At 39.9% G+C, this 17871-nt stretch overlaps 1 protein-coding gene across 1 annotated transcript; it reads right to left on the bottom strand.

Moving 5' to 3' along the window:
* Positions 1-12084: 12084 nt before the first annotated feature.
* LOC148852201 (protein FAR1-RELATED SEQUENCE 5-like) lies at positions 12085-16075 on the bottom strand. Its single transcript, XM_088947025.1, has 3 exons — positions 15808-16075; positions 15592-15702; positions 12085-14556 (listed from the first exon to the last, which is right to left on the bottom strand). Exon 3 carries the CDS (start codon positions 14531-14533, stop codon positions 12356-12358), a length of 2178 nt encoding a protein of 725 aa, XP_088803151.1. The 5' UTR covers positions 14534-14556; positions 15592-15702; positions 15808-16075; the 3' UTR covers positions 12085-12355.
* Between the last annotated feature and the right edge of the window lie 1796 nt (positions 16076-17871).

Raw genomic sequence — 17871 nt, 5'->3', positions numbered from 1 at the left:
CAATAACAGATGAGGTTCCAACCCCTACATGAAATGACCCCAAGAGATCAAATTCACTTCATTCTGTCTATAAAGCTTCTGGCCATTCCTCCGAATCCCCCAGGACCCTTGAGAAAGTCCCTGTTATCATTGAGGGCCTGTAGAGTCTGACGTCCTTTAATGGCCTTCAAGTGGTCTCACTGATGGTACAGTATCTGTGTGAAGTGATTTTGAGCTCAACTTTTGCCTATTACAATTTGCAATATATCCAGCAGGTTTATTTAAACTACCCTCCTGGTTAAACCCAACAGGATCAGCGGCACCCCAACAATTCCTGACCTTTAATCAGTTACATTAAGACTAAGTATAGCTGACCCCATATAGTTGGGATAAGGCTTGGATGATCTTTGACAGTGCAATTCAAAATTGACACCAGTCTGTCCACCAGATCTTTGACAGTGCAATTCAAAATTTAAATCTAGTGGATCAGAGAAAATCATCATAAGAGTCTCCGGCCATGAGACTCAATGCTGTTGTCCATGTCAGACCAGTCTACCCTGAGTCTCAAGGACAACAGAATGTTGAAAACAATTAGAGAATAGAAGGTAAATATCCAATTTCTGTTTGTCTGTCTAAAAATCCAATGTCATTGGAAGGTAAATATCTTTTGGAGCCTCTGTATTTGTACTGTTTCTGGGTATTAGAAACCCTGAAACAGAGTATTTCTATGAACTTTGGAGTTTGTCCAAGCATGGCCTAAATGAACTGCAACAAACAGATAGGTTAACTATTCTTTGTAAACAGACAAGAGAATACGTTCAAGGCTCTTGTAAGTCTAACAGTAGACAAAGACCCCAAAGGAGACCTTTTAAAGGTCAAAGACAATAAACTCTTTGCCAGTTATTAATTAGTATGTACTACTAATTAAAATTCAGGCAGTGATTTACAAGTAAAATGAGTTTCTCTGTGTAAACTTGTTACTTTCTAGGCTTCTCTTTTATAACTTCAGTCTAACAGATGACTTTCATTGCCATTTAGATTTCTTGTAGCTCCACTCAGAATGGATCCAAGGATTCCACTATTTGAATTTTCAAGTCATATTTTTAATATCTTCTAAAGGAAGAAATTGATCTCAATAATATTGAATTGCTCAATCTTTCTTTTAGTTTCAACGGAAATACATTCATGGAGCTCTTTCCACTGAAAAGGATTCAAGCCAAGGTTTCCTCTGTAAGCAGCAGCTGAGCAAACTTAGAAAGTAAACTTTCAGAATATGTCAAAAGTAAGGTCCTCATTCTACACATAACATGGAGATAAGTGCCTTGCAAATGAAGACAACAATCTGAACTCTCAGACAAAATTTTTCCTTTCTCTACTAGGTAGCCAATTACTCAAGCCAAAATCTTCTTCCCTTCCCTTCTTTCTTCCTTTTCTTCTGGACTTTTTTTCCTTTTTAGTTTTTGGTAACCCCTAGAGAGAGAGAGAGGAGACCTCAAAATTAATAATCTCCAACCCAACCTCCTCTCCTCTTTTCACTCTTCTTCAATAACCTAAATTGCCATAAATTTGATCCAATATTTTTCTTCCCATGTTATCAAGGTTGTTTTTTTCCTTTTTGCTCTGACTGTTTGGAGGTGGGTGGGGGCCCAGGCTCTTTTTGGTTTCTAATTTTAGATATTAGGAAGGTTATTTAACAGATGAGAACGTTGCTGGACTGTGTGCTAGACTACTAATGTTGCTGAATGGTGAGAAAAAAGATGGAAAAAATTGCTCCAATAGGCAGCAGCCCAAATGGACTTCAATAGAGCCACAGCAGCAGCTCTAATAGAATTCAAACTAGAGCATGTGTATCCAAAATTAAGCTTCTACTTAATCTGATCTCTCCAAAGGTTTGGGCTCCTAGCCCAAATGGTATGGATACTAAGGTTTGGGCTCCTAAATCTGTAGGGCTTTTCTCTTGTAAGTCTTTCTGCAATACCCTTGTAGCCTCTTCACCATCTCCTTCCTTCCTTGTTAAGGAAATTTGTGTCCCCCCATTCCACCAAAATTCAGTGCCTTATGTTGGGAAGTGTTTCATGGTTGTATAAACACTTGTTATATGATCCAAGGGAAAAGACCAAACTGGTGCTTGTCCCCCAGCTGGTGTTTTTCATGTAAGTTGAAGGGTGAGACTGCTTTTCATCTCTTAATCTCCTGTCCTTTTGTTGGCTGTATTTGGAAAGGTTTTTTTTCTCTTTTTGGATGCAGGTGGCCCCCTCCTGTTAGCTTGGAAGGGTTGTTTAGCCTGTCTACTTCCTAGTTGCACTAAGAGAAGGGGTAGGACCTTGTGGAGATGCATGAGAGCAGCGGGGGTATGGTTGGTATGGGAAGAAAGAATCTAAGGATCTTTGAAGGCAAAGAAAGAAGCAAGGGAGTTCTGATAGAGGTAATTACCCTAAGAGTGGTGCATTGGGCAAGAACCTTGAATCTCTTCTGGATTCAAGGTTGACGACTTTTTTAGGTCTTGGGGTGCAATAGCTAATTCTTCCTCTAGAAGACAAAAACCCTTTGTGATTTGGTCACCACCAAGTTGCGGTTGGAAGAAGCTGAATTTTGGCAGTAGTTTTGTGGGTAATCCAGGAGTATCAGGTATAGGTGGGGCAATAAGGGATGAGAAAGGAAATATACTCTCATTGTATTCAGGTTCAATTGGGCAAGGTGATGTACTCAGATCAGAATTCTTGGCAACAGTTTTTGGGGTGGAGAAAGCAAAAGAATTGGGTATTGAAAGATTGATTATAGCAGGTGACTCGAGAATAGTTGTGAGCTAGCTGAAGAGGGGAGAAGGAATAACTTGGAATTTAAGGAATGACTTCAGATGATTCAAATGGCTATCAAAAGAAATAATAATTCAAGTCAATTGGGTTAAGAGATCTGCAAACAATTTGGTAGATGGTCTAGCTAAGGAGCAAGGAAGGGGTTCAAAGATAGTCTATGTATTGGGCTGTGTTTCAATTCATTCATCATTCATCATCTAAGCCTGAGCCAACCATATGGGATTCGGTTACATGAATCCAATTTCACCATTCCGTTCTGTTTAGTACCATATCCATAATTAAATTATAAGTGCTTAAATCATTTATTAATACTTCAACTTATGACCTTTTAGGTCTGCCCCTAGCCCCTCCAACTTGCAACAGATTTCTTCTTCTTATGGGTGCTATATATGGTCTTCCATGCATGCCACCAAACCATCTTAGTATTCACTTCTCCAGTATACCATAGTTTGTTGCCATTAATTTCTTTAGATTTTATCTTCCCTTCCATTTAGTTTCTTGTAATGCACCATTGTAATTCATTTTTGTTTACTTTTTTTCTCAGTTTGTTGCTTGTATACAATGGCCTTGTCTTGACAATTTGTTAAGAAAGTGTTTCTCATGGTTGATTGAATTCCAGTTATTTATCAAAACAAAAAAGAAGAAACAAATCCCTTCATGCGTAGTGGACACAGTCCTGGAAACTTGACCACAGGAGCAGAACTTGGGAGGAACTACAAATGCAAAGATTGCTAATTGAGGTCGAAGCTGTGTATTTGGTCCTAGTAACATTAAGCTTGGTGTTTTCCAGTGAAATTTATGACCTCAGATTGGTGGTAGAAGGTGAAGATCCATCATTTTCAAAAATCAATATGGAGAAGGGATGGTCAAGTAAGGGGGAAGTCTCAAATCACCATGCATGGGATGAAGGGTGGGATGGTGGGCAACAATGATGTGGCAGATAAGAAAGGAACTTTTGGAAATTCATTCAGGGATATGCCAAGGGAAAACATGTTTAATATTTTTTGTTTGATCAGTAAACATGTTTAATAATGAACACTTTATAGAATGTTTTAAAGTGAAGAAGAGGAACCATCAAGAATCTATGAACATCATCAGAGCAGTGGACTGTCAAAGGAGAAGGGTTGTTTATAATAATGGAGAACAGCTGTTCGAAAATAGGAAAATCTAGGGAAGTTTAATGAGGCACAAGTTAATCTTGAATAAGGCATTGTGGGAAATTGAGGGGAAGTAGAAAGTCAGAGAAAAAAGAGAGCAGAGAAAAAAGAAAGAAGCAGTAGGCTTAAAGAGAAGGAAAAATCAACATCACAAGGAAGGGTCTACTGCAGATTAATAAGGCTGTAGATGAAGAGGTAGTTATTGATGAGCTAAGCTATTGTTATTCTTCCTCTTTGAGCATTTATGGGGCATCTATCAACTGTGCAAAGGATCATCTCTGTTGCAATGGACTTAGATCATGTAAAAAAGATAATGTTGAGAGTGCAAAGGATCTGGAGCAGAAGAATGGGCATGAGAGAGATGAGGTGAAGATTAATAGTAATGAAAATGAGGAAGATTAACTTGGTTCTGATATTCTTTTTCGAAAAGGTAAAGTAATATATTGTATTGATCAACTAACCCAGAAGTATACGGCAATCCATGACTCCATGTACAATGAGAGACTGTATAGTGGGGATGTACAAAGCAAAAAGAAGAAAAACACATTGTCAAACAAAAAGAGGTCCTGCATCAAAGAAAGAGATGAAATGAATTCCCTGAACTAAATGGAAAAAAAAAAAAACAAAAACAGAAAAGAATCTGAAGAAAATAGTAGCCAGTATCAGATCAGGATTTGAAGGTGTGGGGTGTAGATCAGTTAAAGGTGGAGGTATATAAATTTCCCTCTTATCTTGAACCTTTAATATTTTCAAACTAACTTTATATTCTCCATCTTCAGCAAACCTTTCATCTCTCCTACACATCATATACTCCTACATGCATTGATTAAGCAGTTGAAGAAGATAGTACCTAATACCAGATCAGAGATCCCAATGAACCTCAAGACACCTCTAAAAATTGCTTGCCTGTAAGCCTAGCTTGTGAACAAAGCATGTGATGCAACTCAGTTTCATACTTTCATCCTTTCCTGTTTCATCAGCCTGAACAGGCACTCCACCTTCTTCAAATCACCAGCCAATTCAAAGGTGTTCATTACTACATTTACATTTTAGGTCATGACTACCCATCAAAACTGTTATTTCTGAATCTTCTCTTATCACATGGCAATCTAGGTACATCAATCTTCTCCATTGTTTTATTTTCCTCCGATAAATAATGAATATTTTATTAAAAATAATAAAGGTGTTACAGTAACAACATTCAAACAGAGGCACGAGATGCAGCCCCCTTTATATAATCTGAATTACAATTGAATCACAAGCAATTAAGACTTACGCACTCCCTGTTTTGCAAAAAATAATAATAATAATAATAAAATAAAAATAAATAAAAATAGCTAACCCATTTGCTGACCTCCATTCCCATTGAACAATAACCAACCGAGGGCTGGCTCGTTAGTGTGTTAGCTGGTTTGTTCCAGCATTGACGCAGAATCAAATCCCCCAACCAGCACTTTGGAGAAAAAGGGGTCAGGGGGAAGTTATTAATGATGCACAGCACCAATTACCAAAAAAAATCCCATTGAACGATAGTTATCATATCTCCAATTAACCATTTAAATCTTTTCATAGAATCCTTATACTTCCAAACCACTGTTTCTCGTTCCTTCAGCCACCCTAGTACTAATTTAGAGTCACCTTCAATTACCAATTCCATTGTATATGCCACTGTCATTCCCTAATGCTAGCACCAACATGGTATGATGCCTACATATGTTATCTTATGTGTTGTTCAATGCATATAGTTTCCATCATTATCTAATGGAAACGAAAATAAGAAATAAGCACATAATAATTTCCATTTCTTCTAAACTTCCTCATTCTGTTTTTAGCTTTTTTTTCCCTTTCTTTTCCTTCCATTGATGGAGAGACTCGAGAAAAGAAATTATCACACATAAATGGAATTCATCCAGCTCTTAGAATGAGAAATCTTGGAGAGTCTGGAGACCTATATGGACATTGATATTTTGTCTTTCCTCTTGGACCAAACAATTCCCTGATTACATTCTATTCAGAAGGAACTAAGAAAGCAATTTTAAGCCACATTAAACTGCCTTTGTGTTTCACTGTTATCATGAAAAATGTTGAAAGCTGAAATGTTGCAGTCGAAGAAGTAGAAGAGAGAAGAAGACCAAGAGGTGTTGATAATGTCGAACTTAATAACCCAATCGACAGTACTATTATTTATATTAAACTATAGTACAATGTTACAGGAAATGTCTGGAATGCCCCTGATTAGTGATGGGACACCCAGACTACTTAAAACAGCAAATAAACTTAGGCCTATTAACACAGGCCCAGTACATAACAACTTAAACAAAAATATAGACTAATAAGAACACTTATCAGCCGGACCATCAATACATAAAACCCCTCAACCTAACACTCCCCCTCAAGCTAAGCATGGATGTCAATCATGTTTAGCTTGCTAAGAAAGTTCATGAATTTTGCTGCAGCCAACCCTTTAGTTAGTACATCTGCAATTTGCATCTCAGATGGAGTATAAAGAATGCAGAGTTCTCCCAAGACAATTCTCTCTCTAACAAAATGTCGATCAATCTCAATATGTTTTGTCCTGTCATGTTGCACAGGGTTATTTGCAATGTTGATGGCCGCCTTGTTGTCACAATACAGTCTGAGAGGACCCTCAGCTTTAATGCCAAGCTCATTTAGAAGAGTCTTGAGCCATAAGAGTTCAGCAACCCCGTGAGCCATAGCTCGATATTCAGCTTCCGCACTTGATCTAGCAACAACATTCTGCTTCTTACTGCGTCATGTAACCAAGTTCCCTCCCACAAATGTACAATTACCTGAAGTTGATTTTCTGTCCCCAACAGAATCGGCCCAATCTGCATCAGTATAAGCTTCAATTTCAATTTTATTGTTTTTTTTAATAGAATTCCCTTTCCTGGGCTAGTCTTCAAGTACCTGAGAATCCTTTCAACTGCTTTCATATTTGGGATCTTTGAAGAGTGCATGAACTGACTGACAACATGCACCGCATAAGCAATATCTGGTCGAGTGAGAGATAAATATATCAACTTCCCTACCAATTTTTGGTATCTCTCTCTATCACAGTAGTCCTCCCCTACTGATTCTTGTAGGCCATGATTCCGTTCTATTGGAGTATCTGCTGGTCTACACAGTAGTCCTCCCCTACTGATTCTTGTAGGCCATGATTCCGTTCTATTGGAGTATCTGCTGGTCTACACCTTATCATGCCTATCTCTTCTAGAAGGTCAAGAACATACTTCCGCTGACATATGTAGATCCCCTCTCTTGATCTAGCAACTTCAATCCCAAGAAAATATCTCAAATGGCCCAAGTCTTTGATCTCAAATTTAGAGGCTAAAAACTCCTTCAATCTTTTGATCTCTTCCAAGTCATTCCCAGTAATCACCATATCATCCACATAAACAATGTGTGTTGTAAATTTGCTATCCTGTCTCCTTATGAATAAGGTATGGTCTGCACAACTCTAAGTGTACCCAACTTTCTTCATGGCCCCACAAAGCCTCTCAAGCCATGCACGAGGAGACTGCTTTAAACCATATAATGCTTTCCTCAGTTTATATACCTTTCTATCAAAGTCATAGCCTGGTGGAGGTTCCATAAATACCTATTCATGAAGGTCGCCATTTAGGAAGGCATTCTTCACATCCAGTTGATGAAATTCCCATGAAAAATTTGCTGCTAATGACAATAGAACCCGAATTGTGTTGAGCTTTACTACTAGGGCAAAGGTTTCTTTATAGTCAATCCCTTATTTCTGAGTAAACCCCTTTGCCACAAGCCTGGCCTTGTACCTTTCAATGGACCCGTCCTCCCTATGCTTTATAGTAAACACCCACTTGCACCCAATAGTGCTTTTCCCCTCTGGCAGATCCACTAATTCCCAAGTTCTTGCTTTCATTAGGGCTTTCATTTCTTCATTCATAACTTCTTTCCACCTTGGATCAGACACGACCTCTGAGTACCTAGAAGGAACATGAACAGAGGAAAAAACAGACACAAAGGAGTGATAGGCTGGAGATAAATGTGAGTAAGAAACAAAATCAGCAATGGGATGCAGAGTGGTACAAGAACAGATAGGCTTACGGAGAGAAATAGGAAGATCCAAATCAGAAGTATGAGTGTTGGAATTACCTAGGATTGCAGAGACAAATTGATCCGAGTCCAACTGGTTGTTGTCATGAGTTTGAGGGCCATTTTTCCTTCTGTTGTAGGTGATTTGTATCTCTTTCTATTGCCTACTGAAGCCTTCAGGGACATCTGTAGTATTAGGAGAAGTAACCAGCACAGTGGGAGCCTCATTAGGTTGACCCGGGATGCCACAACTAGGAGTAAAAGATGATGGAAGGCCCGAGGCAGATAGAGGAACAAAAAAAGAGGGAGAATGAGAATCCTTTTCTATTTCACTAGTCTCCCCCTAAAGAGGATTCTGAGAAGACTGAAAATAGGGTTGAGACTCAAAAAATACCACATCTCTGGTGATATACTTTCTCTTGGAGACAGGATCATAACACTTGTAACCCTTTTGTGTAGGAGAATACCACAAAAATATTGCTTTCGTAGCCCGAGGATCCAGCTTGGTCTTCTTTGGATCATTCACATATATGAAACATATGCAGCCAAAGACCCGTAGAGGAAGAGGAAAGTCTGGAAGAGTAGGACACATAACAGAGAAAGGGGTTTTCATACCCAACACCTTAGATGGCATCCGATTTATCAGATATGATGCAGTAAGTACAGCTTGAGACCAGTATTGCTTGGGAACCTTGTTCTGGAATAGTAAGGCTCGAGCTGTCTCCAATAGATGTCTATTCTTGTGCTCAACAACCCCATTCTGCTAAGGGGTATAAGCATAGGATGATTGATGTAACATGTCAGCATCTTCCATGAATAAGTTCAAAGATTTTTCAAAATATTCAACAGCATTATCTGACCGGAATTGCTTAATCTCCTAATCAAATTGTGTTTCAATCATTTTGCAAAATGCCATAGTTATCCGTGGCACTTCATCTCGTCCTTTTAACAGGTAGATCCATGTGCATTGAGTAGTGGTCAATAAAACTGATAAAGTAATGAAAGCCATCAATAGAAACAATAGGTCAAGGGTCCCAAACATCAGAATGAACCAAATCAAAAGGAGCTCGAATTTCATTACTGGAAATTGGATAAACAATTCTACATTGTTTTGACATTTGACATACTTCACACACTAAACTCTGACTTGAAATGCCCTTAAACAATTCAGGAAACAACATTTCTAATGAAGAGAAAGGTATATGACCTAGCCTAGCATGCCACAGATGCAACCTAGCTATTGACTCCACACTCTCCGAACTACTAGCAGTAAAGGCTTGTAAGGTTGAACGGATGTCTGCACCAAAATAGTAGAGGCCTCCATACTCATGACCGCTCCCAATCGTTCTCCTTGTCAATCTGTCCTGAAAGACAGAATGAGTAGGAAAAAATGTTATACTACAGTTCAAATTATTGGTAAGTTTTGAAACAGACAAAAGATTTGAGGTGAGACTAGGAACATGTAGGACTGATTTAAGAGAGAGGTCCTTGCTTAGGTCAACCACCCCTTTTCCAGAGACGTGGAGAAAGACCCGCCAGCAACTCTCATCTTATCCTGACTAGACAACAATTGATATGAAGAGAATAAGGAAGACATAAGTGTCATGTGGTCAGTTGCACCAGAATCAATAACCCAAGAAGTAGAGTCAATAGAACTAGTTGCACTAAAGGCAGAGACTATACCTGATCTGGCAAAAGAGGAGGAAGCACAAGAATTACTTAGCCCGTCTAAGGAACTCTACCTCACTAGCAGTGAAGCCCAAGGCACCGGCTCCAGAGGAATCAACAACCTGCCCCATGGGAGAAGAAGTCACTGTTGGTATACTCTGAGTTGTCACCATTGTTACTACTGACAAGGTTCCCACTTACCGCATGACTCTTCTGCTGCTTCTTGTCCTTTCTCAATGCAGCTGGCTTCAGGTGTGGATACAGGACCCAACACTTTTCTTTCACATGTCTCTCACCCCCACAATGAGTGCACTTAAGATGCTTCTTTTCTGGATGTCTATTTCCCTTAATAGAAATCAGGGCTGAATGATCTCCAAGTTGTTCAGTTGGTTGAATCTGAGAGTCAACTTGCATCTCCTTTCTCCTCACTTCTTCATTCCTTACCAGATAATAAACATGGTGTAACTCGAGCAGTTCATCTCTTCCTAGAATTTGTGACCTTATGCCCTCATACACTGGGTCCAGGCCAACCAAGAACTTAAAGGCTCTGCTCTCTTCAACCTGCTTATCATGTCTCTCCTTGTCCCTAGCATTTTCCCAGACCAAAATCAAGTGATGGTCAAGTTCTTCCCAAAGTCCTTTCAGAGTTGCAAAGTATGTTGCAACTATCATACCCCCTTGTCTTAAGGGAGCAATGTTTTGATTCAATATGTAGATTCTAGCATTATTTTTCCTCTATCCATAGGTTTTAGACACTTTTTCCCAAATCTTGGCTGTTGTGGAAAAGTGTTGAACAATCCTAGCAACTCATGGAGTCATAGAGACAAGCAACCAGGACATAACTATGGCATTCTCCTTGCGCCACACTGCATACTCCGTACTGCCAACTTCAGGTTCCTTCTTATTCCCATCTAAGTAGCTCGTGAGGTCACGGGAAGTAATAAAAAGCATTGCAGAAACTGACCACTCCCTGAAGTTGTATTCATCCAGCAGCACGCTTGTAATCTGCAAGCTGTGCAGATTCGGGTTTTCCAGGTTTGAAGACCTCCCACCAGGTCTGTTATCTCTAGAAGAGACCTCTCCTGATACTAAAGACATCTTGGCTGCAGACACTGTATATACAACACTGTTGAGACTAGCCGAAGTGATAACAGTGCTGAAAAGAGACTAGTTGTAGTATTGAAGAAGGTTTTGATAGCCCACAACACTGTTTCAGACTTGCCGAGACTGACACAGCTTTGAAGTAGTTCAGTAACAGCAGCAAATTAGGTGTACTGTGAGCAGGAAACCGACCTGAAATTGAGAGCTCACACCACTGCACTATGCAAACTTCTCTTAAGCTTCGATTACTACAACTGTAGAGAATGTTCCTCCCTCTACGACCAATACTAGGACTGCAGAAATCAGTCCTCAAACTAGGTCTGTCCTATACAGACCTCTCTTAGCAGCCGAATAGCTACTAACTACTAGAAACAGTCTAGTAGGACATCAACTTCTGGGTCTTCTTCCCTTGCGCCCTACAAACAAGGGAAACCCTAGGTTCGAACCTTGTAGTGTTCTCTTGCAACCCTAGGGTTTCACCGCAGCAACCAAGATAAAACAAAGAAAGAAAGGTAGCAAGAGAGAAGAGCTGACGTATGCTACAACCAGGAAAGTGCTCAATGCTCTGATACCATGAAAGTTGAAATGTTGCAGTCGAAGAAGTAAAAGAGAGAAGAAGACCAAGAGGTGCTGATAATGTCAAACTTAATAACCCAGTCGACAGTACTATTATTTATATTAGACTATAGTACAATGTTACAGGAAATGTCTGGAATGCCCCTGATTAGTGATGGGACACCCAGACTACTTAAAATAACAAATAAACTTAGGCCCGTTAACACAGGCCCAATACATAACAACTTAAACACAATTACAGACTAATAAGAACACTTATCAGCCGAACCATCAATACATAAAACCCCTCAACCTAACAAATGTCACTCAGTCTGGGAGTTTAATTTCAATCCAAGATGCACACTTTTTGCACATGTTAGAAGACCAACTACCAACTACCAAAAGGCAATAAACTGCTCAAATAGTAAGGTAATTTGAAAAGTAAAATGTATATCCTCCTTTTTTATACAACAGAACATAGGCTGAAGTTTTTGTTCTTAATCTTCCATTGTTTTCTACCAATCTAACTTAACTAAATGATGATACAAAAGGCATTTAAGGTTATTTTTATTAATAAATAGAAAGAATCTAAGGTTATTCCAATAGAGAATTTGAGAATGTCCAAAAGTTGAATTTTTCCATGAATGAAAACAAACATGCAATACAACAAGCAAAAGGCACATAGTTTTATGAGAATTAGATAAAATTAAAAGAGAGAGAGAGAAAAACAAAACACTCAATATTGACATTAACAGAAGAAACACGGCTTAGATTAGGAAAATCTAGTATTTTCTAAGGTCATTAATGATAGATAATGGAAAAAAAAAATCAATCTTTACTTCAAGGAGACAATCAACAACATAATTTGTCAACAAAAAGCACTAATCTACAAGATACTCACCCCGAAATAAGAAAAACTAAAAAGAAACTTTGCTGCCTCCTCCATGAAAATTTCACCCAAAATGCTTAGCCATGACCATTAGGAATAGAAAATCAAAAGAAGGATGACAAGTCCACCCCATATTCTGGAGCACTTCTGTTCTTCAATATTTCTTCCAACCCTTGACGTGCATGCTTATACACATCTAATAAAAACAAAAAAGCTTTTTTGTCCTCTGCAGCACGTGCTGATGCCTCTCCACATACTCTCTGTAACTCTTTAAACATCATGGTGTATCCAACATTAGGCTCAAGTTCAATTGCACAACCACGATAATCAATTAGAGGTCCATATTTTGCATATCTTGTCCATCTCTTTAAGATGTATTGTGGTGGGAGTAGTTTCACTTGTCTTTCTAAAAGAATATATAATGCATGAGAACAAACAATTCCCACAAACTCAAACTTCTTACAACTGCATACAATTGCTAGATTTGATGAGTCAAACGCAACAACATGTTCATAAGGTCTATTGCAATATTTCACTCTATACTTAATTGTTGTTCCAGCCTCAACCTTACTTAAAATAACAGAATCAAGAGCTTCTGAATATTCCTTTTCAAACACCTTATAGACTGTTGGTGTGTATATAGATGCAACCTGCTTCAACATCTGAATTGGGAAAGGCAAATGGGAGACACTTTGGCTCATTTTGATATCCATTTCCAATTCTTTTAAACGACAATTTGCTACAGCCTTTTCAAATTGCTTAAAAATTTGAGATAAAGTAGAGGCCAATTTCAAGTATCCTCTCCATGAATTATCAATGTTCTCACTCCTTTGTGTGCTTTTCATATCAGCACAAAATTGATTCCGTCCATATGGTAGGGACCACTTCTTTTTCACTTCAAATAATCCTTGCAACCAAATATTTTCTTTTAGATCATATTTTATAAGCATCTCGTTCCATGCTGCAAAAAAACCTTCCTCTTCCTCACATTCATATATGCATCTACTAAAGTCTTTCTCAAAAGAAGAAGAAGAAGAAGAAAAAGTAGTTGCCAAACGCTTAATTGCATTTTGATGTATGTGCCATATACAAAAACGATGACCTGCTTCTGGAAAAATCTGTTTGATTACATTTGTTATTGTTGCATCTTGGTCAGTAAGAACTGTCTTTGGTTGTTTTCCAGACATTGCCTTCAAAAAGGATTGAAAAACCCACTTAAAGGAGTTGATAGTCTCATCATATAATAGTGCAGCTCCAAAAATTACAGTTTGCTTATGATGATTAACTCCAAGAAAAAGTGCAAATAGTGGTTCCTCATCATTTGTTCTAAAAGTAGTATCAAAACAAACAACATCACCAAAACAATTGTAGTCAACCACCATCCTTGCATCTGCCCAAAAGATGTTAGTTATTTGATCTGTTGCATCAAGTTGTATTGAATGGAAGGATGACCTACTCTCTTCTTGCATTTTCTCAAAGTATTTCAATATAACTCCTGCACCTCCTTTTTCCATTTCCCTCTTCCTCTTTGCATCCAAATAGTTATTATAGTCACCATGAGAAAACTCTAGATTTTGAAGTCTTTCAACTTGTTCACCTCCTACTGGCATTCCCCTCTTCCTCTTTGCTAACAAATAATTGTTATAATCAGCATGAGTGAGCCCAAGATTCTGAAATTCCCCAGCTTGTTTATTCACAGATTCTAAGGTTGGTTTTGGCAATATCAATTTAGGTTTTGGATGTATTCCTGGACTATTGGAAAGCATGGAATGAGTGGCATCTGCTACTGTTACTTTTCCCTGTGTCCTTAGCATGTGTGATATTCTTGGGTTTAGAACAGGATGATTGTGGGTTCCTTCAAATTTGGACACACAATATTTTCCATTATCTTGCAACACAATGGTTAATTGTGCTTCACAACCAGTTCTTCTATTGTCACGACGATATTTCACATGAATTCGTCGTTTATCAAAGGCACGATGGCCTTCAAAAGAACAAACAAATAATCTATTTTTGAAAACACCAGATTTGGATTTGTTTCCCCCCTGTATTCGGACACTAAAACCCACATTTTTAGCATATTCACAATAGAAATGATATGCATCATTCCATGTTTCAAATATCATCCCTATTTTTGGTTCCCAATCTTTCTGGCCTACTTTTTCTATAGGAGAATTTGACTGTGAGGCATTGCACGAGTCAAGTCTACGTGCAGATGTGCATTCCATCTCTGTACCCTCTTCAGTTTGACTGTTCGAAACAACATGATCTTCACCACTCATTTTAAGAAGAAATGGTTCTATTCCTGAAAAGAAAAGAAATAAATAATTATTCCCCTATTAACTAGAATAATTTCTTTACCAGAAAATTATGTACATAGATTTTAATAAAATGCACTTTCTACATCTGGGCCTACAGTAGGAGAAAATGAAATAACAATAATGCATAGGAACATGATTTTTAATGCAAATAATACCACAAAATACAACCAGCAAAAACACCCCAGGAAAACCCAAGAGAACATAAACCAGTAAAGGAACCAAGACTGCGACACTTTTATTTCTCTTATTTCTTATTTATATTTTCTCTTGCTTCATATTTCTTCTCAGATCTATCTTTATCTTTCTAATTTTTCCTTCTTATGTCTGAGCGCTACCAGGTGCCACAGCTTGGTGTAATGGTTAAAATGTGGTCAAACGTCTAAGAGTAGCCATATTGATACCACAACAAAAATAACAAGGATCACAAACAACCGTGCAACAAAGTTGGTAGAAAGCTTTCTCTCATGATAACTTCCCCAACATTTAATTGAACTAATCAACATCCATGTACCATATCAATTGCGGGCTCCAGCTTCTACCCATCTAAGAAAACAAGAAACTCCCATCAACCAGTCAGGTGAAGTAACCAGAAAAATCACACTGTTCAATACTAAGTAACTATACCCCGAAAATCAGCCAAACCAGGTTACCTCCCATACTGAATATTATCAAAATAGTTCCTATCTGCAAAGTTAATTAATCAACAATGGGATTATTTTCCTTGATTCGTTCAGACCCAATTCACCAAATGTAGTAAAACCCATTATATTATCCTCTCTAATGCTCACTAATGCCTGACCTCTACCAATTGCAACCAAAGTGTGATTATTACTTCCGATTTCCTTTCTTTCTTTCTGGGTTGGCAAAATCCTACTACTTCAGTTGAACTAGACAAAATTACCCACTTCTTCAACAATACAAACGCCAATCACTCAAACCCAAGCCACCAATCAAGCCCAAAGTAAAGACGAAAAGAGAAGAACACAAAACCCAAAAAATAAAAATAAAAATAAACTGACGCGCTCTGAGACTGGAAAGTCGACGATCCTCGTTTTCTTTTTTGCCAAAACGACAACCCTCGTCAGGTCTCGTCTCTACACAACCAGAAAAGAAACATTCCTGCTCTCAGCCTACAGCAATAGAGGAGAGAAAGGGAGAGGAGCTAGTCAGGACTATCACTAAAAGAAGAAAGAAAGGGAAAAAGTAAAATAAAACAAAGAGGCGAGTTTTCTTACCTTCACAGCGATTTGGAAAAAGAATCAATCAACTCTCTGCTAAATCGATGTGATGCAGAGTAAGTTAAAACCCTTCCTACCTCTTCAGCTCTCTCCTTCTCGCTCGGTTCTTCAGCTCTCGTCTCTCCCGATACCACTTTTTCGCTCCTTTACCTTTGTTAGAGGAGCGTAGACTATCGACCGGCTAGTAAAAGGCCACGTCGCCCACTATCGTGTGAAGTTCAAGATTCACTTAAATAAGGGCGACGTGGCTCAACCGTTAACTGCCAAATTGTCAATCGCAGCCTTCCTCGTCTTTAATAAAGGCGCGAAAAGTTTCTCTCCCTTTTCGTACCTGCAACAGTTTTCTGCTGTAAAATTTAACTTTCTTTTCAGGTCCGCGATTAAGACAGATGAGACCGAGACTTGGCCTGTTCCAGATTCGTTCGTCGTAGCTTTGGCTACAACAATAATGGTCCCAACCGTTTAAACTGCCGTGGGCGGTCGGACATGGCTGCAGCTGAGGGGGAGAATCAGAGGGAAAAGAATGGCTCAAGCACATCGCTAATAGCCACTTCCCATGGGCTATGGCCGCGTCGCTTGCTCAGTTGATCATTTGCTTCGTAAAGGAGGGAACCCTTTTTGTCCTTCAAAAGTTCAAACATTCTTGTGTTTCCCACTTCAGCACCCTCAAAGGTATCAATGACCATGGCCTTCCCTTCTTCCCTGGTTTGTTTTATTCGTTTCTTTGAAATCTTGTTTTTGTGTCTTTGTCGGTGATGGAGGGTGATTTGGCCCGATTTCGTATCACGGGTACACGTGGGCGTTACCTTGCTCAAGTGATGATTCAGCGTGACAGCACAGCACGCACAGCCGCAACTCGGTGGAAAAGTCACACCGACTTCAATTCGATAACTCGGTGAGATAGACTACTCATCGAGAGCCGCCTAGCCCGCGTCTCCTCCCCGGGGCTAAGGCACCCCGAGTTGCCTCTGAGCTCAGGGCCCCCTGACCTCTCCTAATAACCGAGCCCAACCAGTGGATCTCAGGCCACTCCTAGAAAGAAACACACCGACCCGCCTCTAGATGCCCTGAGGTGAAGACACCTCGGGTTAGACAGCTCGACATAGCTTGCCACAAGCAACTCGCCGCTTACGGGATAGCCCAGCACAGGGTAACTCGTGAAAGATTAGTTTGGCATATCGCAAGAAGATCTCCTGCCCGACCACCATACCCGACAAATCTGGGGTCAGCAGCCATGTCCCTCGTCAAACAGCATCGTGCCTCCCACCCTTAGAGGGTGCCTTACACCTGACAAGCACGTACCCTGCAATGACGGCCCCGCGCGTGCCACCTCAGCCCTGCCTGTAATGGCTGCGGCAGGCTTATAGTGGCAGTTATACCTACCCTATCAGAGGCCAATGGGCCTGGTGCAACGGAATTCTATTATAAGGAGCCTATTCTCAAAGAACGAGGTATCTTCTATCACTCGCGCTATCTGCACTCTTAGCCATCACCTTCTCCTTGCTTCTTCCACAGAATACTAACTTAAGCGTCAGAGTGTTCTCGTCGGGCAAGCCCCCGGGGATTCTTCTTCTTCTTCATCTTGGGTACCCTTTAGAAGACATGCGAGTGCCAACTAGGAGATGGAAAACGCCAGGGAACAACCCCAGGTTCCCACGGTCTACATTGGGCAGTTCACCATTCCCCTCTCAGTGGACGGAGTCCCCAGTCTGAACATGCCGCGAACAATGGCGCCTGTGGGTGTTCCCCTTCCTCCCTTTGTTGAAACGACCTTTGTTGAACCGATTGTCATCCCTCCGGCGACCAGCCAGAACCAGCTCAACGATTTGATGCAATGCATGCGGGCCATACAAGCCCAAGTGCAGCAGCTCCAACAACACCAGCTTTACCAGCAACAAGTGTTGCACCATGTCTCCCAATACCACTACCAGCAGCAATTCCCTCAATTGCCTCAGCCTTAGCTTCAGTAGCCGCAGCTTCCTCCTTGGCACCCAGCCTCACAGCGAGCTAGGTCTCGCCCCTAGGACGAATGCCCTTCTCGCCAAAGAAAAGCCTCCCAAA

The sequence above is a fragment of the Nelumbo lutea genome, chromosome 5 (assembly GCF_056320005.1).
Source record: "Nelumbo lutea isolate HS-2025 chromosome 5, American lotus-T2T, whole genome shotgun sequence".
NCBI lineage: Eukaryota > Viridiplantae > Streptophyta > Magnoliopsida > Proteales > Nelumbonaceae > Nelumbo > Nelumbo lutea.
Note: the sequence above shows the minus strand (reverse complement) of the source record. Positions and strands in the feature narration are given on the sequence as shown.

Excerpts from the sequence above, each read along its gene's own strand:
- LOC148852201 (XM_088947025.1), bottom strand. The coding sequence starts at position 14,533 with ATGAGTGGTGAAGATCATGTTGTTTCGAACAGTCAAACTGAAGAGGGT.